The sequence below is a fragment of the Dasypus novemcinctus genome, chromosome 31 (assembly GCF_030445035.2).
Source record: "Dasypus novemcinctus isolate mDasNov1 chromosome 31, mDasNov1.1.hap2, whole genome shotgun sequence".
Classification (NCBI taxonomy): Eukaryota; Metazoa; Chordata; class Mammalia; order Cingulata; family Dasypodidae; genus Dasypus; species Dasypus novemcinctus.
Window position 1 is genome coordinate 38196301 of NC_080703.1, and position 25664 is coordinate 38221964.

Sequence of the window (25664 nt, forward strand, 5' to 3'; positions counted from 1 at the left end):
CTTTGTGCTCTAACCACACCAGTCTACTCTATGTTCTCTAATTATTACCTGTGTGTTCCCATTTTGGCTTTTTTGCTCACTTTATTCTCTCTACTTGAAATAACCATTACCGCCCATCGCTGCTGGTCTTATTAATTGGTTTGCTTGATGGCTGTTTACCCTCACTAGGATTTAAATTACCTGAGACTAGGGATTGGTTTATTCTCTAACACAAAGTAGGAACTCAATACACATTTGTAGAATGAATGAATTGAATGAGTCCTTATACAGGGGCACCTTGATTTACACACTATCAAGCCATTTAATGCTCTTGGGGGGAGTATTTATATTAACTATCTAGATAATTATATTGTAAATTTTCAAAAATGTGAAATAGTATACTAGTATTTTTTCTTTTAACTTTGGATTTTACAAAATTTGCATAGCATTCTTGCTAACACTGGAATCCTGTAAATTGCATTCACATTCCAAGCTAGGTGTTCTGTATCCCCTATATGTGAAAACCTGACAAATACACAATATACTTTCATTAAAATCTGTCAGAGGTGTAGCCGCAATTTAAAGAAAATCCTATACTTAAAAACAATCCAGTGTGAATTTGTCATAACATTTAAAGCATATGAAATGCGGGATCGTGTAACATAAAGCTCTGAAACTTTATTTACTAGTTATTAAGGTTTAAGTGTTCTCAAGAACTTTGGGATGTTTCTATCCATAGCTGCCGGGTAATAATTTTTCTGGAATTTAAAGTAGGTCTTTAGTGCTAAAAGAAGTGCATACAGGACGAATGTCCTTGCTTCAGGAAGGTCTTACAGGACGGTTGCCACCAGGAAGGTATTCCCAATCACTAGGAAAATGAAGAGGCCAACGCGGGGAAGAAGCCAATAGCTGAAACCATCCTAATGGGACTGTATTGCTTAGGAAAACAAACCAATTGGCCAAGAGTTGCTCTAGAGCCCAAGGCCACGTTGTAAGTTTTGCTGACCTCCAAATTAGCCCGTTGCTGGCTCTGAAAGGGTCGAAGCAGCCTGGCCTCCTCGGCGCTGATCCCACCCAATCCACCGCCCACCCGGACAGGACGAGACGAAACCCATTTCTTAGTTGGCTATGTAAACTCCTAGAAAGAAGGATGGGTCTGGCTTCCTCCTAGGGAGGGAGGAACAGAAAGACAGCCAGAAAGAAATCGGAAAAGAAAGAGGGAAAGACGGAAAAGAACGAAGAGAGAAAGAAGAAAGAAAGAAAAAGAAGCAGGTGGAAAGGACGGGGACCAGCTGGAAGCAGACGGGCACAACAAGCCCCGCCCCCGTTTCCTAGGTAACGGTGTAAACAGTCCTCCATCTCCTTCCCTCCCCCACCCGCCCCTCCTTAAACTCTGCTAGGTGTTAAGGGAAGTTGCAAGCAGTGGGCAGGAAGCCTGAGTGGGGACCTGCTCCTCCGTGCGAGTGGGGTCCCCCAAGGTGATAGGGCCTCCCGGGGGAGTGGGAACGTCCTTTGAGCCAGATACAGCTCTGCCCTTAGGGATTTGTGTCCTTGGAGAAATGAAGGGGTCTGGGGGGAAATCCCCCCAGAGCATGGAGGTGGGACTCAACCACGAGGGAAAGGATGATTTAGGAGACAGGAGGGTCTTCATGGGAACAAACCCTCCCGTAACTTCAGGGCATGGAGTAGGACTAGTACACGAAGATGCCCGATGGAAGGGGAGCCCCGGAGTTGGTAACGATTATGAGGAGAGAAGGGCGGCACCAGGAACAAACTCTCCATCGACCAGGGGGCTTGGAATGGGATTAGGAAGACAGAATATTTCTGGGATAGGGTTGAGGACCCCCATGGAGAGGAATAATTCAGGAGTCACCGGGGACTCAGGCTTGCCGAGAACAAAACCTTCTCTGCCGGCAAGAAGGGGATTACAAAATGAGTGTCTTCTGGCAGGTTGTCTCCCTGGAAGAAAAATGCCGTCTCCCTTGGGCATCGAGTGTGGGAGTCCACAGACTGTAGGGAGCAGGAGAGGTGCTGAGACTAGCACCCCTGAAAGGACAGAGGCTTCAGTGAGAAAGCAGCCTGCCTTGGGTGTGGAGCCTCGACGGGAACTGGAGAAAGAGGTGACATGTGTTGTGACGAAGCCCAGCTCAGAGGTGAAGCCTCCTGTGGAGGTAGATATTGGGCTACCCCAATCAGAGGAGGCAGACGAAACCAAGGAAGCAGAGCCCCAAATAGGCCTAGTGATAGAGCCTCCTGTGTGCCAGTTCGAAGAGAAAAAGGAGGAAGCTGAAAACTTTGAGCCAGGAGTGGAGTTTCCAGATCACATTAGACCCATATACGCTGGGAAATTTTTTGATCGGACACCTTGCTGGCCAAGTGTAAGTTTTCCCCAGGACTTTTCACTGATAACTTTGTATGTATAGCTGTGCATTTGTTGTGATGATAATGGGACTTGTTTCAGGTGTAGCTTGTGGAGTCAAATCATAATCGCAAAGATTTCATAGGGATTCTGACATCTTTTGCCATATTGTGCTCTTTCAGATGTTACTTTGCTCTCTTTTGATTCTCTGTCTCCTTTCCTAGATGTGAGCTTTGTTTGCTGCACACACCAGTAGTTCACCATGATTTCTCCCTCCGTTCTCCTTGGGCCATTGTTTCCTTCCCCAGGGTTCATTTTTCAGCCCTCTCACTGAGGTTCATATTGTTCTAATGCTCATGTAATGAACGGAAAAAGAAAAGTGTTTTTCACCTTCATTATTTATTCCGAGAGTTAGTCATTTCTTCAGCAAAGACTTGTGGTGGCGTGAGCTGGGTACAGGGCAATATAAAATGAATAGAACATGATCCCTTTCTAGGTTTACCCACTCTCTAGAGGTGGAGACACAAAACTAAATGAATATTACACAGATATCTAAAGGAATAGAAGCAAATGTGAATCTTCCTTAATAGAAGTGCGCAGAGCTTGGTGGAAAGATTGGACAATTCTCCTTGGAAGAGATGGGGAAGGTTTTACAGAGGAAGTAGTATTTGAGCTGGCTTCGAAGGAAGTCAGTGTCAGGCTCGAACATGTTGGGCAAAGACAGGCATAGTGCATGAGCAAAGCGTCCTGTGTTTTGGAGACATAAGCAACTCTGTGTTGTCAGCACAATTAGAAAGATGATTCTGATATCAGTAGTCCTGACGGACTGGAAAGGAGAGAGAATGAGTGGCAGGTAGAAAGTTAGAAGACTCTTCCAAAGTAATCATGGCCTGAAATTAACGTAGACTTAGAAAGAATAAAGAAAGGAGTACAGGACTTTTTAGGAGATGAAATTGTTGGGTTCCCGTCCAGTTGTGGATCTGTGTGATGAGAAACAGGGAATATGACGGCTGATTTAGGAGTTTGTAGGATGATGATCTCTTGGGTTTGGTGGTGAATAAATACCTGGTGTTAGTTATACTGAGTTTGAGGTATCTGCAGAATATCAGGTGAAAGAGCCAGGAAGACAGTTGGTAATGGGAAATGAGTTTTGGGTCAGATGTGAGGACTGGAGATAAAGTTTTGGGAGCCCACCATTAACTGGAAGTTGGATGGGAGAAAGTCTAGACCAAGTATTGGGAAATACTAACATTTATGGGGTAGTGAGAGAAAGAAATGTCAATAAGGTGATTTTCAGAGGGCAAGGACTACATCTTATTTGTCATGTACCTTCATGGCGTATCGCATTGTCTGGCATATAGCAGGGATTCAGTAAATATTTGTGTGACAAGTCAAGGGAAGGATGGATGATTAAATGGGAGAAAGAACAGGCAGAGGAGAAAAAAGCAAATCTGAGAGGGTGGTATTGTAGGACTTAAAGGAAGCATCCTTAAGATATTCCAGAAATAAAAGATCCCACACACTGAGATGTGAGAATAGAACTCAGCTGAAGCAATCACAGGGTCCCTGTAAATATCGTCTGAGTTGCACACTCTTGTTCCCTTTGAGATTCGCGGTGTTCTTTTTGTCTTTGACCAGCTTTGCTTTCTGGGTTCCTTATTGGATTTCCCCAGCTCCTGTGATCACTGGCTTCTCACTTGGCCACACCTGCTTTTGTCTTCTGACCTGCCCCCACACACGTGCAGACGCCAGCTTCTGGTTTCCAACACAGGCAATTCCAAAAACTCTGCTTCCTCCTACCCTTTCAGTTTCCTTCCTAAACGTGATAAGACAGGAAAGAGAATTTTAAGGAGAGAGTGATCCACAGTGGTAAAACATCACTGTTATGAAAAATAGGATGGGATCTGGACATAAGGAAATTAGTAATATCATTCAAGGGGCAGGAGAGGGAGAATTCAGATTACAATGTACTGAAGAGTAACTGGCATCAGAGTTGGCGAAAGCCACTCTGGATTTATTTATTTTTCCTTAAAAAGTGTAACATTGAAAAGAAAAAGAGAGAGAAGATTCCATTTAGAAATTATTATTTTTTTTAATCAATTCTTGCTGTATTGTGTAACATTCCAAGTCAAACTGCTTTTACACTCAGGTGACATTCAAATGCTGGAACGTTTGTTGGGAAGGGTTGTCTCCAGTCCTTTTTCACTCTTCCCCAACCATGTCCATGACTTCTCTGTTAAACTAGAGCAGATGCCAGCTCTCCTCAGAGGAAAGATCTAAAAGGAATATTTTAAATTAGTGACTCAGTAGAGGCATTTGGGTTAACACAAAGGAGCGAATGTGTGGAATCAGATCCTGCTTCAGCAGGAGGGAACGGAATTCGGAAGGTAGGCAAGAGGAGGGATTAGCCTGGACTAGAAACGAGGATTCCTTTAAAATAAGTTTCAGTGTTAAAATATGTATTTTCATTATAAAACGAAATGACCGTGTTATAGAAAGTTTAGAAAATAGGGATGAAAACACCCATAATTTCACTGCTCTAACTCAGTGCCTATTTGCACTTTGCTGTGTGTGCCTAAGTTAACATTTTCTACTGAGATTTGAGCAGAATCACTTTATCAACATCATGTTCCTGTAGCTTTGCAGATATTAACTTATTTACTGTCATAACAACCCTAGGAAGCAGGAACTATTATTAAATCCCATTTTTGCAAGCTAGGAAATAGAAACAAATTAGATCATACAGCTAGGATTGTTGGCACCGGGATTTTTTTTTTAAAGATTTATTTATTTCTCTCCCCTCCTCCTGTTGTCTGCTTTCTGTTTCCATTCCCTGCGTGTTCTTCTGCGTCTGCTTGCATTATCAGGCTGCACTGGGAAACTGTGTCTCTCTTTTGTCACATCATCTTGCCGTGTTAGCTCCCTGTGTGTGCGGTGCCACTCCTGGACGGGCTGTGCTTTTTATACATGGGGTGGTTCTCCTTGCACATGGGGTACCCCTACTCGGGGGCGCCCCTGCGTGGCACAGCACTCCTTGCGCACAGCAGCACTGCGCATGGGCCAGCTCACCACATGGATCAGGAGGTCCTGGGTTTGAACCCTGGACCCTCCATATGGTAGGTGGATGCCCTGTCAGTTGAGCCAAATCTGCTTCCTGGCACCAGAATTTGAAGTCACAACTTCTGACTCTGGAGTCAAGAGTTCTGAACTACACTGTTTCCTATGACCCTTTTCTCCAAATGCTCTTGTTTCCAGTTATTTCATATCAAACATAAAAAGATATTTTCTTGATTTTTCACTTATTTCAGTGTTATTATAAAATGTGATTTTTGCCGAAGATTTCTGATGTATCAAGTCAAGACACTGCCATCTATTCCCAGTTTGCTAAGACTGTAAAAATCAGGAATAAAACTGAACTATGAAAAACTTTTCCTGCATTTATGGAGATACCATATTTTTTCCCAAATTGCAGTGGTTAATTTTGTAAGGGTGCTTAGTCGCATCTACAGCAAGAATGAAGACTGTTCTCAGCAACCAGACGGTTGACATTCCAGAAAATGTCGACATCACGCTGAAGGAACGCAAAGTTACTGTGAAGGGCCCCAGAGGAACCCTGAGGAGGGACTTCAGTCACATCAGTGTAGAACTCAGTCTACTTGGGAAGACAAAGGAGAGGCTTCGGGTTGACAAATGGTGGGGAAATAGAAAGGAACTGGCTACAGTTGGCACTGTCTGTAGTCATGTATAGAACATGATTGAGGGTGTTACATTGGACTTCCGTTACAAGATGAGGTCGGTGTATGCTCACTTCCCCATCAACGTTGTTATTCAACAGAATGGGTCTCTGGTTGCAATCTGAAATTTCTTGGGTGAAAAATACATTCGCAGCATTCGGATGAGAGCAGGTGTTGCTTGTTCATTATCTCAAGCCCAGAAAGATGAGTTAATTCTTGAAGGAAATGATATTGAACTTGTATCAAATTCAGCTGCTTTGATTCAACAAGCCACAACAGTTAAAAACAAAGATGTAAGAAAATTTTTGCATGGGATTTACGTCTCTGAAAAAGGCACAGTTCAGCAGGGTGATGAATAAAATCTAAGAGTTGTGCAGCAGTGGGAACAACAAGATACCAGACCTATTTGTGCTATTTTAAAGATAAACAAAAAAATTCATCTTAAAAAAAATTTTTTTTTTTCTAATGGTGAACTACTTATTTCTGGGCTAAACCCTACTGGGTTGTGATTTATTATTGTTATAATATATTCCTAAATTTGATTTGCCAATATTTTATTAGGATTCTTGAATCTATGATCCTACATAAGATTGGCCTGCAGTTTTCCTCTTTGGACTTTCTCTGAATTTGGTATTAGGGTAATGCTAATGTTGAAAAGAATTGGGAAACCACCCTCTTTCCAATTTTCTTTATGCTCAGAACTGTTTGTATATTATGTGTATTATCTATTTCTTGTAGACTTGTAAGAACTCACACCATCATAAGGGAAAGGCAGGGAATGTCCTATATTCTGGCCAAGGGATGGAGTGGTAACATATTTGATGCCCCTGAGCTCATCCAGTTTCAGAGGAGGAAGGAAGTATGTTTGGGTAAGGGTGAAACCCAGTTTTAGCCTTAGCTCTGAGGAGAGTTTAGATGGAAATGCCTATTGTGAATATTCTGCAAAAATCAATCACCAAGGACAATTGCTTTCCATTAGGGTGCTGGCTGGGAATTGGGGGGCTTATCCATTGGGAGTAGAGGGTGGTGTGGGGTGGGAGTAGGTAAGTCTCACTGTAGGGACACTTATCCTGTGGCTTGATGTTGCTGCTGAAAGTCGTACTGAGATGCAAGTGAAGGAAACGGACTTGGCCCAGTGGTCAGGGCATCCGTCTACCACATGGGAGGTCCACGGTTCAAACCCTGGGCCTCCTTGACCCGTGTGGAGCTGGCCCATGTGCAGTGCTGATGCGCGCAAGGAGTGCCCTGCCACGCAGGGGTGTCCCCCGCATAGGGGAGCCCCACGTGCAAGGAGTGTGCCCTGTAAGGAGAGCCGCCCAGCGCGAAAGAAAGTGCAGCCTGCCTAAGAATGGCGCCACACACACGGAGAGCTGACACAACAAGATGATGCAGCAAAAAGAGACACAGATTCCTGTGCCGCTGACAACAACAGAAGCGGACAACGAAACAAGATGCAGCAAATAGACAACAGAGAACACACAACGGGGGGGGGGGGCGGTGTTATTTATTTAATAAATAAATAAATCTTTAAAAAAAAAAAAGATGCAAGTGAAGGTCTGTTTTGACGGATTTATGAGCCCCTACTGGGTGAGCCCTTCAAGAAAAACTGTCACTTGTATGGAACCAAAGCAAGAATCTGAATATAGGAAAACTTTCCAAGAAATGGTGGCTTGAATAGAAATTTGTGGAGTGTCTTCCAAGAAACAAAATGATTGGTAAAAAGAGGTCTTCTCTGTTTGGAGGCCTGGTAGCCCTTGAAAGGACTCTTGGAAGATTCTGGTAGAGATCAAAATCCCCATAGTGGACATGCCCCTGAGACATTCTGAAGCTGTCCCTGGATCTCCATCAACATACTGAGTGTGGCAGAAACCTTATGGGTCTTTTAGGACAATGTAGCTGAACCTACCAACTACTTGGATAAATGGTATTGAATACTAAAGTAGAAAGAGGAAGAAGAAAGGAAAAGTCCAAAGAAAAGTTTTAAAAAATCACTATACAGCGTCTAAAGTGACTGGATAGTATGTTAGGTAACGGAGCTACCAAGATGAAAAATGACACAAAGCTGGCTTTCAAGGGGCTTAGCGTCTACAGACTTGAGACCAATAAATAGTTTTATTTATTTATTTAAAAAGATATATTTATTTATTTCTGTCCCCTCTCCCCGCTCCTTGGTTGTCTGTTCTCAGTGTCTATTTGCTGCGTCGTCGTCTTTGTCCACTTCTGTTGATGTCAGCGGCACGGGAGTCTGTGTTTCTTTTTGTTGCGTCATCTTGCTGTGTCAGCTCTCTATGTGTGCGGCGCCATTCCTGGGCAGGTTGCACTTTCTTTCGCGCTGGGCGGCTCTCCTTACGGGGCGCGCTCCTTGCGCGTGGGGCTCCCCTACTCAGGGACATCCCTGTTGGCACGGCACTCCTTGCGCACATCAGCACTGCATGTGGGCCAGCTCCACATGGGTCAAGGAGGCCTGGGGTTTGAACCGCAGACCTCCCATGTGGAAGACGGACGCCCTAACCACTGGGCCAAGTCCACCACCAATAAATAGTTTTATAACAGGATAAATGTCATACAAAGGAGTGTGACAAGAAATTTTTTTGTATGTGTTCTACAATAATTGAAACTGATACTTGTTCTGGGGATAGGTAGAGGCAAAGATTTCACCCATTAGTAAATCCTGTGGGACTTTCTTAGTTAAACAAACCTTAGTACTGGAGAAAAAAGGGCAAAGTTTTTTTTTTTTTTTTTTAAGATTTATTTATTTATTCCCCCCATCCTTTGCTGCTTGCATGCACTGTCTATTCTTGCTGCACATTCTTCTGTGTCTGCTTGTCTTCTTGTCTCGTCTTCTCTTTAGGAGGCATGGGGAACCTATCCTGGGAATTTCTGACTTGAGAGAGAGGCACTCAATTGCTTGAACCACCTCAGCTCCCTGGATGGTTGTATCTCTCATTGTCTTTTCCTCTATGTCTCCTTTTTGTTGGGTCATCTTATTGCATCAGCGCTCTGCATGGACCAACTCTCCACGTGGGCCAGCTCACCTTCACCAGGAGGTCCCAGGACCCGAACCAGGGACCTCCCATATGGTAGACCAGAGCCCAATCACTTTAGCCACATTGAATTTGCAAAGCGAAACTTTGTATTGTTCTGAGAAGTGGGTGGTTTGACTTGTATAATGGGTTCTAGGTCTTCTAGATCAAAAGGAATTAGGGACTAAGTAAGGTGGTTGAGAGAAGAAGTAGTTAGCACAGGTGGGAGTTTGGTACATATAGAGAACTAAGCAAATAAGTAAATATATTTGAGATAATTAGAGTTGGGCTTCTTAGTGATGGAGAAAGGAGTTACAAATATGGAAGGAGAAGGATCAAATGAAACTTGTTGGATTGTAATTTGGCTTTATTTTTGGCATATCATTATCGATGTTTATGTCTGTGCTCATGGTCATGTCAGTGCCATATCCATATCCGATCTACTCACATTTAACTAAAGAATGATACACAATTAGTATTGGGGTACTTGTGAATGGAAGTGTACGTACATTTCCTAACTATGTCCTTGGAGAGGGCATAAAAGCAATATCTTCCAAGCAGCAATAAGCACAGCTACATCCAGATCTTGATTTGTAAATACCATTAGCTATTGTAAGAATTAGGGCTCCTGCTGCATTCATGTGCAAGGTGTACCTGGAATACTTTTGTGTGCCGGAATGTAGGAAAATGCTCAAAGAACGACACATCTATGTCAAAGGAGTACAGAAACAAACTTGTGGGGGCTCCTGGCTCCCGCTGGCCTAAACTAGTATCCTTTAAGCATTGAATAAAATTATTATTGAATAAAATAGAAATCCATGCGAATATATCGATGTAAATACATAAATGGAGAGGAAGGAAATGCCTTCTAATAAAAGTACAAGGAATGATGGAATTAGAAAGTCACCATTTGGCAACGATCATATTAATAATGATTTAGGCAAGAATAATCAATGGATATTGAAACAGTAGAGGCAAGTTTGTTGAAAAATTGGTTATTACATTGAATGACTATTAATTACAAAGAAAAAAAAACATTAAATTTGAGAAACCTAGCAGACATTGCCTTCATTTAGTGAACAAAGTTAATATTACCAGTAATAGGATAAATTGATTATGTATACCACCTACGTGTTGGAAGGACACAGCATTGCTTTTGTGATATTCCTGCCCAAAATGCATAACTTTAAACACAGTGGACCCCAGAACTGAGGATATTTTACAAACTAACTGGCTTGTACTTTGGAAACATAAGGTCATGGAAGACAAGAAAAGATTAGGAACTGTTCTAGACTCAAGGAGACTAAAGAGACATGGCAACTATACGCTATGCATTTGTGGTCACCGTAGAGGTATGTGGCTCAGATCTCCCTTTTAGAAAACCTGCCATGGAGAGAATAGCTGATTTACAGCCTCCACCTGCTGCTCCCATGGGTCCACAGCAACGTTCATGCCAAGCCATGCTCCTAATGAATGAGCATGAACGGGATACTAGAACTGATCACTTTTTGACCAACATGACCTTCTTTTAATGGAAAACAGTCTTGGAGTACAGTCATTGACTTGGATACAGTTTTCTCAGAACCATGCTGTAGTTTGAAGCTCTTCCTTCGCTCTCTTCTTTCAGGGGTGTCAGACTTGGTCTGATAGCTTTCCTTGCCTATTCCAGTCCATTCACCCTTTATCCTTCACAGATGTTGTTGGATTAAATCATGTCCCCAAAAAAGGCATGCCCAGGTCCCAATCCCTGACCCCGTGGGTGCAAACACTGTTGTAGGTAGGAACTTTGAAGACACTATTAGTTAAGTTGTGCCCAAACTGAGTTAGTGGGCCTTCACCCAATACAGCTGAAGTCATTATAAGCAAAGGAAATTCTATCTTAGGAAAAGACTGAAGAGTTTTCTTCAGCAAAATGAGAGAATAAACCAAGAAAGAAGAGCAGATGTGATCCAGGGAACGGGGATCCAGTCCTGAGGAATGGCAAAGGAAAAATTCCCAGGATGACACCTCTCCACCAGCCTAAAGAGCAACCCATCTAGACTGAGGCATGAGGGGGAGGGGAGGGTTGTAAGAGGGAGCTTCTAATGAAAATAACAAAAAACCACAAACCACAAGTTTGACAGATTCATTGGTAGCACTTGGAAACAAGAATTAGCAAAGGACATGCTGAAAAATAATGAAGCAAGTACAAAGGCAATGATTAACCCTAGGTTAAAAACAAACACTTATACCTATTTGGCTCATCATTGAAGAATATCTAGTTATAATAATGTAAATACTATCTATTGGTTATAATAATAAAAATTGTGATGTAACTACATTGAGAGGAGGGGAAATAATGGTGGTATAAGAGAGCTATAGCCTTGGCCACCGTAATAGGAATTGGTAGATGATGTCTAAAACTAATCAATAAATTACAGTAGTAAAAGACTCTTATATAGGAAAGTGAAGATAACTGTCAGAAGAAATATTTGCATGAATATAAGCAACTCCCTCTAGAAATTCTGGGGATTTGGGATGGTGAGCACTAGTGGAACAGAGAATTGTTTATTCATTATAATCCTTTGAATTTTAAGCTAAGAACATGTGTTCCCTAGACAAAAATTAATTTAAAACGGAGAAAGAGAAAATAAAAGAGGCATTCACTCTTTTAACATTTCTGAGCCAGGACATCTCTGCACCGTGTGGGTGTTTGACTTGAACTAGGATGACGAATGCTAGAACAGTATTATGTGGAGGTGAGAAATGAACCAGGCGGGAGTCCTGGCTGTAGGAGCCACAAAGGTATAGATGAATATGCCTTGTAAAATAGATTATGAGGTTTCATTTTTCTTCACTGGATTTGAGACTTTCTTTTTCATTGACTCTCCATCTACTTTTAAAAAAACTACTAGCCATCATTAAAGCATTTATTCTAGGCTGGGCTTAAGTATATCATGAGGAAATAATGTAAATATGAACTCAAGAATTAAGGGGGGAGACATCTCTTCCTCTAAAACAAACTGGTGGTCAAGATGGCAACTGGGGAGAGATCTTTATGAGAACAGGGACAAAATTTATGTTGTCAAAGATCAATTGTCCTTAGGTTGTTTAATGTAAACCCCAGAGCAACCACGAAGAAAGTATTCTATTTTAAAAAAAACACAGAAATGGAAATGAAAAATGGATCAATTTGTTATATTAAAAAGATCAACTATGCACAGAAGGAGGCTGCAATGAAGGAAAAGAGAGACAAAAAACAAAGGACAAATGGCTGAAGTAAGTCCTATCTTATCAGTAATAACCTTGACCGTTAAGAGATTAAACTCCCCAATCAAAAGATACACAGTGACAGAATGGATAAAAAAGCATGATCTTTATTTTCAAGAGCCTCACTTTAGACCCATAGACAAATGTAGGCTGAAAATGAAAGGACAGAAAAACATTCCACGCCAATGGTAACCAAAGTGAGCTAGGGTAGGTATACTAATATTGAACAAAACAGATGAAGTCAAAATCTGTTGCAAAAGAAAAAGAAGGATGCTGTATACTAGTAAGAGGGTCAATCCACCCAGAAGAAATGCCCATATCATTTATGCACCTAATCATGGTGTCTCAAAATACACGAGGCAAACACTGGCAAAACTGAAGGGAGAAATGTGTACCTCCACAATAATAGTTGGATACTTTAACACACTACTTTCATCAATAGAATATCTAGACAGAATATCAATAAAGAGACAGAGAACTTGGACAATATGATAAATGAATTAAACCTAACAGACCAACACAGAACATTGCACCAGAAAACATTAGGGCAGACACTCTTCCCCAGTGCACATGGGCCATTCTCCAGGATAGACCACACGCGAGGTCACAAAATCAGTCTCAATAAATTTAAAAAGATTGCATGTACTCAAAGCATCATCTCTGACCACAGTGGGATGAAGCTGGAAATCAATAACAGATGGAGAAGGAGTGGATATGGCTCAAGCAGTCGAGTGCCTGCCTCCCACATGGAAGTTCCCAGGTTCAGCTCCCTGTGCCTCCTAAAAAATAAAAAAATAAAACAACCAGTAAAACAAATGACAAAACCAACTCAGAGGAGCTAATGTGGCTCAGTGGTTGAGCACCAGCTTCCCACAAATGAGGTCCCAGAACGCAAAAGAAAAAAGAAAAGATGGAGAACTGGAAAATCTACAAATGGATGGGAGTTAAACAACACACTTTTAATCAGTGGGTCAAGAAAAAAATCATAAGGAAATCAGAAAATGTCTTGAGAAGAATGAAAATGAGAACATAACAGAATTTATGGGACACAGTAAGGTAGTACTCGGAGGGAAACTGTAGCCCAAAATGCTTACATTAATAAAGAAGAAGGAGTTCAAACCAGAGACCTAACTTCATACCTGGAGGAACTAAAATGAACAAATAAAAAAACAACAACAGCAAATTAAACCCAAAGCAGGCAGAAGGATAAAAGTAACGCATAGTAGCGCAAAAATATGTGAGATAAAAATTTAAAAATAGCATTAACAAAACCAATAGGTGGTCCCTTAAAAGACTGATAAAATTGACAAAATTTATCTAGACTGACAAAGAAAAAGAGGGACACAATTAAAATAAAAAATAAAAGGGGGAACAGTACACAGAAATAAAAAGGATCATAAAAGACTGCTGTGAACAACTGTATTAGATGACCTTGATGAAAAGGACAACTTCCTAGAAACACACTAAGATTGAATAATCAGAAACCTCGCAACAACGGAAGTGGATTTGGCTCAATGGATAGAGTGTCTGCCTACCACATGGGAGGTCCAAAGTTCAAACCCAGGGCCTCCTGACCCGTGTGATGAGCTGGCCCACATACAGTGCTGATGCGCACAAGGAGTGCTGTGCCACGCAGGGGTGTCCCCGTGCAGGGGAGCCCCACTCGCAGCCCAGGAGTGGCACCACACACACAGGAGAGCTGATGCAGCAAGATGACGCAACGAAAAGAGACACAGATTCTGGGTACCACTGACAAGAATACAAGCAGCCACAGAAGAACACAGAGCAAATGGACACAGAGAGCAGACAACTGGGGGGGGGGGGAAGAAATTTTAAAAAATCTTAAAAAAAAACAAAAACAAAATAAAAACACCTCCCAACAAAGAAGCAGATGTGGCTCAAGCGATTGGGCTCCCGTCTACCATATGCGAGGTCCAGGGTTCGATTCCAGGGGCCTCCTGGTGAAGGTAAGCTGGCCCACACAGTGGGCTGGCCTGTGTGGAGAGCAGGCACAGCAAGATGATGCAGTAAAAAGAGACACAGAGAAGAGACAATAAGAGACACAGTAGACTAGGATGCTGAGGTGGCGCAAGAGATCGAGCGCCTCTCTCCCACTCTAGAAGTTCCCAGGATTGGTTCCTGGTGCTGCCTAAAGAGAAGACAGGCAGATACAGAAAACACACAGAGAATGGAAACAGGGAGCAGGCAACAAGAGGCAGGGGAGGTAAAATAAATCTTTAAAAAAACAAATGAACAAACAAAAAACCATCCCAACAAAAAAAAACCCAGGACAAAATGACTGCACAGGGGTATTCTACCAAACTCTCCAATAAGAATTAACACCAAATCTTGCTCAAGCTCTTACAAAAACTTGAAGAGGAAGGATCACTTCCTAACTCATTCTATGAGGCCACCATAGCACTTATACCAAAGCCAGATAAAGATACCACAAGAAAAGAAAACTACAGACCAATATTCCTTATAAATATGGATGCAGGAATCCTCAACAAAATTCTATCAAACTGAATCCAACAGCACATTAAATGAATTGTACACCATGATAAAGTGATGTATAAAAAGCTAGATGTCACGTTATCTCAGATATGCATGGGTGGTTCAACATAAGAAAATCAATTATTGTAGTACAACACATTAACAGAATGAAAAAATAAAAACCACATGATTATCTCAATTTATGCAGAGAAGATAGTTGACAAAATCTAGCATCCCTTATTGATAGAAAACACAGCACTAGGAATAGAAGGAAACTTCCTTGACATGATAAAGGGCATATATGAAAAACCCACAACTAACATCCTGCGTAATGGTGGAAGACTGAAAGTGCTCATTCTAAGATCTGGAACAAGACATGATACCCACTGTCACCACTGTTATTCAACATTAGCACAGGAAGTTCTAGCCAGAGCAGTTAGGCAAGAAAAAGAAATAAAAGACATCCAAATTGGAAAGGAAGAAGTAAAACTTTCTCTATTTGCAGATGACATGATCCTGTATATAGAAAGTACTGAATATTCTGCAACTAGATACTAGAATTAATAAATGCAACTAGATACTAGAATTAATAAATGAATTCAGCAAAGTGCAGGATTCAAGATCAATACCTCCAAATCAGTAGTGTGTCTATACACTACTAATGAACAATCTGAAAAAGGGAAATTAAAAAAAAAATTTCCATTTACAATAACAACTGAAAGAATCGAATGTCTAGGAATACACTTATCCAGGAAAGACATAAAGGGTTTATACATGGAAAACTATAAAAATTGCTAAAAGAAATCAAAGGAAACCTAAATAAATGGAAAAACGTTCCATGCTTATGGATTGGAGGACTAAATATTGTCAAGATGTCAATTCCTCCCAAGGCAATTTACATATTCATCACAATCTCAATCAAATTTTCAATAGCTGCCTTTGTGGTTTTGGAAAAGTCAGTCATCACGTTTATTTGGAAGGGCAAGGAGCCCTGAATAATAAAAACCATCCTGAAAAAGAAGAATGAATTTGGAGGACTCACACTTCCCAATTTTAAAACTTGTTACATAGAGGTGGATGTGGCTCAGGTAACTGGGTTCCTGTCTACCACATGGGAGGTCACTGGTTCGGATCCCCATGCCTCCTAAGGAAGACAGCAGGCTGGTATGACATGGAGGTGTGGCAAGCTGACACAACAAGAGACACAAGAAGAAAAAACATGAGAGATACAACAAAGCAGGGAACAGAGGTTCCCAGTGCCTGCAAAAGAAGATGGCAAGCTGACACGATGGGCAGGTGTGACAAGTTGATGTAACAGGATAACACAACAAGAGACGCAGGGAGGAAAAACATACAGACAGTACAAAGCAGGGAGCAGAGGTGGCTCAAGCCATTAGTCACCTCCCTCCCACATCAGAGGTCCTAGGTTTTGCTCTTGGTGCCTCCTAAAGAAACAAGGAAGATGTACAAGAAAGATGAACAAGGAAGATGAACAGATACAGCAAGTGCAAAAAAACAAGGGGGTAGGGAGAAAGAAATAAAATAAATCTTTAAAAAAATTACTACAAATGACAATGGCAAAAAACAGTATGGTAGTGGCACAAGGACAGATATATAGACCAATGGAATTGAATCAACAGTTCAGAAATAGACTCATATCTCTGGCCAATGATTTTTGACAAGGGTGCCAAATACACTCATTTGGGAAAGAACAATATCTTCAAGAAATGGTGCTGGAAAAACTGGATATCTATATGCAAAAGAATGAAGGGTGATCCCTATCTCACACCAAATATAAAAATTAACTCAAAATGGATCAAAGATCTAAGTGTAAGAACCAGGACTATACAACTCTTAGAAGAAAATGTAGGGAAGCATTTTCAGGATCTTGTGTTAGGCAATGATTTCCTAGACCTTACACCAAAAGCACAAGTATCCAAAGGAGAAAATATAGATAAATGAAACCTCATCAAAATGAAAAACTTTTGTGCATTAAAGGAATTCATTATCAAAATGAGAAGACAACCTTCAGAATAGGAGAAAATAATCAGAAACCACATATCTTAGAAGGGTTTAAAATCCAGAGTTTTATAAAGAAATCCTGTAACTCAGTAACAGAAAGACGACCCAATTAAAAAATGTGCAAAAGCCTTGAATCGACATGTCTTCAAAGAAGATATACTAATGGCCAAAAAGCACATTAAAATATGCTCAATATCATTAACCATTAGAGTAATGCAAATCGAAACAGCAGTGAGATACCATTTCACACCATTAGAGTGACTACTATTATAAAAATGAAACAAAAAGTTTTGGAGAGGATGTGGGAAAACAGGAACACTCTTTCATTGTCGGGGGCATGTAAAAACATGACATAGCCCCTGTGGAAGTTTCCTTAGTAAGTTAAGGATGGAATTGCCATATGATCTGGTGTCTCAGTTTTTGAGCCTGCTCTAGCAAATATCATGCAATACTTCAGCTTAGACAGTGGGAATTATTTGCTTACAGTTTTGAGGTTAAGAGAAAGCCCAGGGAAGCAGATGTGGCTCAACTGATAGAGCATCCGCCTACCATAGGGAGGGTCCAGGGTTCAGTCCCCAGGGCCTCCTGACCCGTGTGGATCCCAGGGGCTGGGGAGGGCCAGGGAAGGGGGAGTTAAGGTTTAATTGGTAAAGAATTTCTGTTGGGGGTGATGGAAAAGTTTTGATAATGGATGATGGTGATGGTATCATAGTATTGTGCATGTAATTAACAAAATGAATTTTGTATCTGAGTGTGGTTAAAGGGGAATGTTAGTTTGTATATATGTTAGTAAAATAAAAATAATAATAAAAGTCCTGATATCTAGTTTCTGACTCTAAGAATTGGCTTCTTCTGATTATTTCATAATGGTGAGATCATACAATATTTGTTCTTTTGTGTATGGCTTTTTTTCACTCCCTGTGATGCCTTCAAAGTGCATCCAGGTTCTCACACAGAGGGCAATTTCATTCCTTTTCATGGCTTAATAGTATTCCATTGTATGCATATACCATCTTTTGTTTATCTCTTCATCTGTTGAAGGACACTTGGGTTGCTTGTAGGGAAGATTAGCAAAGCAGCAAACAGTAGTAAAACATTGTGAAGAAGAATACAAAGTCACCTGTACACTCCAGTAGCAATCACTACTAACAGCTTTCCTTCGTATTTGCCTGTGTGTTGTGTATACAGATGTGGTTTCATGTATTTGGAGGGTACAAGTTTGCATCTGTTTTCTTAACTCACAGTATCATGGGCAATTTCCTGTAACATGATCATTTTGAATGATTCCATAATAGTAAAATAGTTGAAGTTACCACAATTTATTTATCCATTTCCCGGAAAATGCATATTTAGGTTGTGGTTAGTTTTCAACATTGATATAAATTTAACAAAATTTCCTTTGTCTCTTGCTGGGTTACATGAACAATTGCAGGATGGATTTTCGCTAACCTTGGCCACCACATGTTGTGCATTTTCGCCTTCATATTCTTAGGCATATTCGCGAGTAGGGCTATGTGAGGCACCTCAAATTGATGAGAAGGGATCCTCAAGAACAATAGAAATGAAGCAATACCCATAAAACTGCTGACTCCGTTGGGAGTTGGGAAGACTTGATCAGCATATGAAGGCACCATAGATAGAAAACAAACACAATGGCTTCCAGTTTTGGTCTCCAGTTGAAAGGCATGAGGACATTGAAACCTCATCACAGCTACTGATCTGCAGTCCAACTGATTTTCACGTGGGTAACTCCATGCGAATACTAAGGACATGGCTTTTGTTGTTGTTAATATACTTTCAAAAATAGGTTTTTATTACAGAAGTTGTGAACTTATACAAAGCAATCATGCACATGTGCAGAATTTCCATATCCCTTCACCAACACACCACATCGTGGTAGAACATTTGTTACAGATTAAGAGATAATATCATCAGATTATTACCACCAACCGTGATGCCTAACGTACAATTGGCGCATTTTTCCATACACCTCCATTATCAGCACAGCCCATCTTTGGCACTGATGCAAGAATGTTACAGTATTGCTATTAACCACAGTCCATAGGTCACACCAGTTGTATTTTTTCCATGCTTCTGCACATTTCCACCACCCTGCAATAGTGATGTACACTCACGCTAGCTTGCAAAGGACACTCTTGCATCTCTACCATCAACCCCAATTCTCTGGTTCACTGTGATATTCAGAAGGACGTTGCTTTTTCCTTTTCTTTCTAGGTACCAGGGCGAGGGTTTGAACCTCGAACCTGGTATATCAGAAGCTGGTGCTCAGCTACGGAGCCACATTTGCTCCCTGAGTTGGTTTTTTCATTTATTTATGTTTTGTTTGTTTTTTTCTTTGTTTTTAGGAGGCACCAGGGGCCACACCCGGGACCTCCCCTGTGGGAAGCAGGCCCTCAACCGCTGGAGCGACATTTGCTCCCAGGGACATTGCTTTTTATTATTTTTTTTTAATTTTAAAGATTTATTTGTTTATTTTCGCCCCCCAATGTCCCATTGTTTTTGTACACACTCTCTGCTCTCTGTGTCCCTTTCACTATGTGCTCTTCTGTGTCTGCTTGTCTTCTTTTTAGGCGGCACCAGGAACCAATCCTGGGTCCTTCCCAGGTGGGAGAGAGGTGCTCAATGTCTTGTGCCACCTCAGCTCCCTGGCCTGCTGCATCTCTTATTGTCTCTCCACTTTGCCTCTTCTTGTTGCATCATCTTACTGTGCCAGCTCTCTGTCCGGCACGCCTACACAGGCCAGCTTGCCCCACAGGCCAACTTGCCTTCACCTGGGGGCCCCAGAAATTGAACCCTGGACCTCCTACATGGTAGATGGGAGCCCAATCACTTGAGCCACATCCTCTTCCCAACATTGCTTTTTTTTTTTTTAAAGATTTATGTTTTATTTCTTTCTCTTCCCTACCCCCCATTGATGGGCTGCTCTCTGTGTCCTTTCACTGTGTGTTCTTCTGTGTCTGCTTGCATTCTTGTCAGTGGCGCCGGGAATCTGTGTCTTTTCATTGTGTCATCTTGCTGTGTCAGCTCACCATGTGTGCAGCGCCATTCCCGGGTGGGCTGCACTTTTTTTTTTTTGCACAGGGCGGGTCTCCTTGTGGGGTGCACTCCTTGTGTGTGGGGCCACCCCTGTGTGGCAAGGCACACCTTGCGTGTGTCAGCACTGTGCATGGGCCAGCTCATCACATGGGTCAGGAGGCCCTGGGTTTGAACCCTGGACTTCCTAGATGGCAGGCGGATGCTCTTTCAGTTGAGCCAAATCCGCTCCCCCAACATTGCCTTTTAATAGTACTTTAGAAATGATGGAAATCCAGACTATCTACAGCCAACCACTTGGAAGGAAGTGGCCTAGGGACAGCTAAACTTTTCCATCAGGCCATGGATTGGAGAATCCTTCCTTTTATCTCTATCTGAGGCAGGTTAGTAAAGGGAAAAGAGGAAGACTAGTCACAGCTGGGATAGAGAACATGGCCGTGAGGCCCCACCCAGAACCCCCCTGAGAGAAGGCTGCTGCTGAGGACAAAGCTGGGAAGACCCTGCTGAGACCCTGCGCTCAAGATGAAGCCCTGGATAACTCCAAACAGGCCTTCCATTGGTCCTGGGTACCTCCCAACAAAAGGCCTCTTTATTGGTCCCCTGAGAGCTAGCAGGTGGGTCGTAAGGCAACCAATCAGAACAGCAAATGGCTGGGGACCCCCCCCCCCAACATTAGGAAAAGGGAGGAGTGAAGAAAGCTGTAATAAAGGCAGCCCCCACTCCAGGTGCTCCTCTGTGCTGGGAGGTGCCCTGCATCCATGCTTGGGTGCATACTTCTCTTTTGCTCACTTCTCAATAAACTCTTTTTACTGGCCTAACTAAACTGGCATGTTCTTAGATTCTTTTACAAGACTTAGCCAAGAGCCTAGAGGAATCCAGCGCCATCCAACCTCCTATCCATCTACCACCCAGATGGTAGCTGCCAGGGAAGCCCCATGCTCTTCAGCCTTATGAGGTCACCTTTCCATGGAATGCTTAAAAGAACGGCTTGAGCTCCTCTCCCAAGAATAGCGAGAGAGACCGAATGTTCCCTGAGAATTCTTGCAATGTCCCATGGAATTTTTTATGTATCTCTTCTTCCTTTTCTCAACCATGCCTCAACCCAAGTTAGCACACAGGCCCTTTTCTTTTTCACTCAAGGTTCTGTTGATACTCAAGATTTTGCATTAAGGTTAGGCTGTTTCTTGCTGATCAGTTTCCCTTTTCTCAAGTTTCCTGATCTCCCACCCTGTCACTAGATCTTGTCCCACGCCCCCATACCTTCTACTCAATTTATCATTTCCTTTAATCCTTCTTTATTATTCTGTCCCATCAGAATATTTTCATATTTTCTCCATTTTTTTTTGCAGAGCAATTCGGTTCTCCATCTCATCCTAGTCCATGCTGGCCATGTCTGTGGGTTCCTCTTTTATACTCCAAGAGATCACCAAGATACCCTCCTAAACCCTCATGGTTCTCTCCCTAGGAGGAATTCTTCATCCAAAATTTAACATAAAAATCTTTCACTACCCATCCATGTTCATCCTTCCATCCACCCACCCACCCATCCATCCATCCATCCATCAGTCTACCTATCTCCTGCCAACCTACACATTTCACACATCCATCCATCCATCTACCCAGCTCTCAATCTCTCTGCCTTTCTCTGTCCTAACCCTAATTCATATCTTTTCTCTCCCCATTTCTTTCTTCCTCCCAAACTCCCTTTCTGGGAAGTTTCTTTCTCTCAGTTTTTAAATAAGAAACTTAAGAGTTGCAAAAATAACTATCAGCTGCCTTGGAACAGATAAAGAGGAAATAGATAAGAGATACATTGCTGGGAATGGACAATTAAATCTTTGCCTTGGGCAAAGGGAGGACAGATAAGACCCACATTAGAATTAGAGGGTGTAGCTCAGTGGTTCCTGGTTGCTTCTTGGAAAAAAAAAAAAGAATTACGGGAACAAAGGCACTGAGATTTCAGGTCATTCACTGAGAATCTGGATCAAGGCAAGTTCTTTGCATATGTCAAAATTCACTGAGTTGGTGAAATATATACACACACACACACTCACAATGCACCCACACACAACCAACAATAAACCTGTGAATTATGACAAGATTTTTTCTAAAGTTGAAGTCTCAGCACGTCACAGATATCTTATAATTGGAAGGATCACTGCCAATCCTCTCATTATAAAAATACATACTCATAACATTATATGTATTTATCATTTGATATTTATATTACATACCAGTATTGCTTTGGATTTTCCATTTGTTCTTTTTTTTTTTTTAAATTGTGTTATATAGTTGAAAGTAACTGTGCAGCATTAGAGGAACCGACCCGGTTTCAAGTAAATTCAAATCTTCAAAATGCTCCCTCTCACCCGAACAGTGATCATCTACTGCTTTTTTTCCCTTAGGCGGGGAAGGTTATTCCTGTTGGATACAGAGTTGCATCCTGCTTGACTGAAAAACTGCCCAGGGTGAGAATTTTCAACATGCATTCATGTTTACGTTTTTATCTGGCATGTGAATATTACAAGATAGACAATTGTCAAGTTCCCTTATGAAAGTCGTATACATTTAATGTGGTCAGTTTGGATTCTTCAGTGTATTTTGAGGCCTTTCTGTTGATTTTGTCCAAGGGAGTGACAATCCGAGGTTTACATTTTCTAACTACAAAACCCACAAGGGATTAGATTTATTTCAAGAGGAAATATTTATGGTAAGCTCTAACCTTGACCCTGCCTGATTATTTTCTAAAAATAACGTTTAAAATATGCTGTTCATTTCCATAAACAAACACATTTTAGGAAATGTCATTATTTAGACCTATAGTCCTCCATAAGACTTACTACAGCATGCAATTAAGGTTGTTCACTGATTGGTATAATGGTCCTCTTAATATTTTAATAACTTTAGCTGTAAAAGAAATCTATAAAGAAAAATTACTTTATCTGTGATTTTAACTATTTTCTTGCTTCATTGTTTATAGCTAATTACTCCACCTGAGGCCAAAAAGTTTTTCAACTTCAGATATCCACCTGCTGGAGCTGAAAGAGTGTTTTACGGCCGAGCAAATGACCCCCCAATCGCACCTTATTTGACACATGGCATAAGGTCAAAAATTTCTTCATCGGTAACGTCTTCTTTTTTTTTTGTTGCCCCCGTATATTATTAACTTGCCATGGTGAAAATGCACTTACACACTTAATGGTGATTCTATTCTAGCAATGGAAGACCTTCTGTCATTGATGTGGAGGCAGTGGCCACTGGAGGTCTGCGGGCAGGCAGAGGGAAAAGGGATGTAATACGGGGGCATTTTCGGGACTTGGGAATTGTCCTGAACGGCATTCCAACAACAGAGGCAGGCCATGCTTCATCTTGCCATAGCCTACAGAATTGGGTGGGAGAGAGTGTAACCCACAAGGTAAACTTTAGTCCATACTTAGTGGCAATGCTCCGAGATGTGTTTGTCAGCTGCAGTGAATGCACCTCACTAATGCAGGATGACGTCAATGTGGGTCAATGTGGGAGGTGTGGGGAGCGGGGCATATGGGAATCCCCTATATTTTTTATGTGACATCAGTATAATCTAAGTATATTTAGAAAAAAAAAAAAGAAAATGCACAAATGAGATTTTAGTGAAACTCCTCAATTTCAAGATCCTTCCTACCTTTTTTTTTTTCTTCAATCCCTTTTCCTCAATCTGTCCTTTAAAAGTATTTATCTTGAATCATGAAAAAAATCCAAGCAGGAGTGGACAAGCAAGTATAATTATGGGTTTAAGCCGGGACTGTCTCTTCTCCCTTGAGAGTTGAGTTGCCTTCCCTTCTCTCACGGTAAGGAGAGTTGTTGTCAGGCTTTGGGTAGCTCAGAAGGGACATGCCCTGGAGACTCTGACCTGTCCAGGCCCTGCAGAGAGGCTGTTTGTACAAGGCAAGGAGATAGCATCGGCTGTTAGCTACTCTTGGTTTCGTGGACAGTCTAGATTCAGAAGGCCTGATGTACATGCCTGGAGAGAACTTGTGGAGATCATGTGGTTCTCGTCATTCCTCCTTTTCTGGAATGTTTCACTTGAGTAATCTAATCTGGGAGCCCCTGTCACAACCATCTAACTCCACTGAAAGCTCATATTTAGACCGACAGGTGTGTAAGCTTGACAGCTTCCAGTTCAGACATTTATTTCCTTTGGGGATGAGCAATCATAAGAATATTCTCTTCTCCCCAGCCATTGACTGGGGTTGCAGTTTTCAGATTTAAACTTTTATTTTGTTGTTACATTTATGCTTTGTTTGATTTCTTTAGGCAAGCACTTTGATAAACCCACAGCCCATGACCACTTTTCAACAAAAACTTAAAGATAAAAAGGAATCTCTGTATTTTAGCCATCGACGGGCACCATTAGGAAAATCTCATGATCAAATGCCAGGATTACCTAAAGGACTGGATATAATCAATACTACATTTGGGACAGCAATCACCAGAGGTAGTACAAAAATGAGGGATGGTGGGGGGGTGGTAAAATAAGTTGTCTTGGAAAATGGGATTAGATATCCTAGGGTGTGGTATTGCAGACAAATGTAAATGAAGATTCAAAAATGAAAGTTGGGATCACTGCAAGAATATTATTTTCAGAACCAGAATCCTCAGCGTTTCTTAACAAGGGGTCCATGAGCTTGAATTGAAATTCAAAAACATTGTTCTTCTGGGGCTGTGTTGGTGTGGGTGTGATCTATTTATTAAATAATACACAGTATAGTGTGAACTTAGTAAGGGGTCTGTGGTTTTTACCTGAGTGGCAAAGGGGTCCATGGAACAAAAAAAGGTTAAGAACCCCTGCCTTTGCACTTAGACGTGCCTATCAGTACAAGTTCAGGCTTTGAAGAAGGGGTTCCTTGAGCATGGCTGAGATGGTGAAAAGACCAGAGAAAGATTCAGAAAGTTGGAATTGGCACCAACTGTGAAGACTGCATCCCTTCCTTCCCGAACATTCCCTTGTGTTTTATTATTACCATTGCCACTGATGTGTTCTTAACTCTTTATGAAAAACTGTTTCATGGGGTAAATGGGTTTGATAAAGGCTGCATTCTACACTCCCTCCAGCAAGTCCATGATATGTACCTGAATATCAGCCAAACACTCCTGCTTTGAGAGGGAGGAGGGCACATCTTTCAGCAAAGATCAGCTCTCACAGACTTGTTCACAGACCGCACTTTCTCCTAAGCCCTGGCCTTCGCCATGGTGTTGGGTCCTTTGTCATCCTCCCGTTTCTCCACTGCGATGGTTGTCAGTCTCTTACCCCTTCCTCCAGAAGGCTTTCTCACAGGGCACCTCAAATTCCACCTTGCTTTTTCCATAGAGTTCAGTTCTCTTGTCTTTCTGTGCTCATTAAGGCTCTGCTCCAGGAGTCATATTAGATTATTTCACCAAAAGTCACATTAGATTATTTTCCTTAACATAGTGATAACCACACTGGGGATAAATCATGCCCCACCCCTTAAAATGCAAAATCTGAAGTTGTGCCTTATGGCATGAGATCTAAGTTGCCATCGATTGTAAGACACCTTGGGAATATTAAAATTTGAAACATGAAAAAAGAAGTATTATAGAATAGATGAAATCTCTTTTTTCCTTTTCAGTAGTGCTAAAAAGTCTTATTTATGTGAACTGCTGGTCAACATGGTATAGTAATAATATCATAACTGCTAGCTAGGATTATTAGCCCTTTTTAATATGGGAAGTGCTCTGTAAGTATAACTGGTA

The 25664-nt window shown here is 41.5% G+C and overlaps 1 protein-coding gene and 1 pseudogene across 5 annotated transcripts in view; both read left to right on the forward strand.

Annotated features, from left to right (window-relative positions):
* The first annotated feature begins 1065 nt into the window (after positions 1-1065).
* The window catches only part of EFHB (EF-hand domain family member B), a 65125-nt gene continuing 40526 nt past the window's right edge, over positions 1066-25664 (forward strand). For 2 of the 5 annotated variants that reach the window (XM_004476556.5, XM_058290731.2), the window contains exons 1-4: positions 1381-2357; positions 22319-22381; positions 22894-23037; positions 24207-24387. In XM_004476556.5, the coding sequence (XP_004476613.2) occupies positions 1539-2357; positions 22319-22381; positions 22894-23037; positions 24207-24387 (1207 nt within the window). In that variant the 5' untranslated portion in view covers positions 1381-1538. Of the gene's footprint in view, positions 1315-1372; positions 2358-22318; positions 22382-22893; positions 23038-24206; positions 24388-25664 lie in introns of those variants that run through there. The other 3 variants (XM_058290732.1, XM_058290733.2, XM_058290730.2) reach the window with 3 other exon arrangements.
* On the forward strand, positions 5853-6481 carry LOC105744487 (large ribosomal subunit protein uL6 pseudogene; annotated as a pseudogene).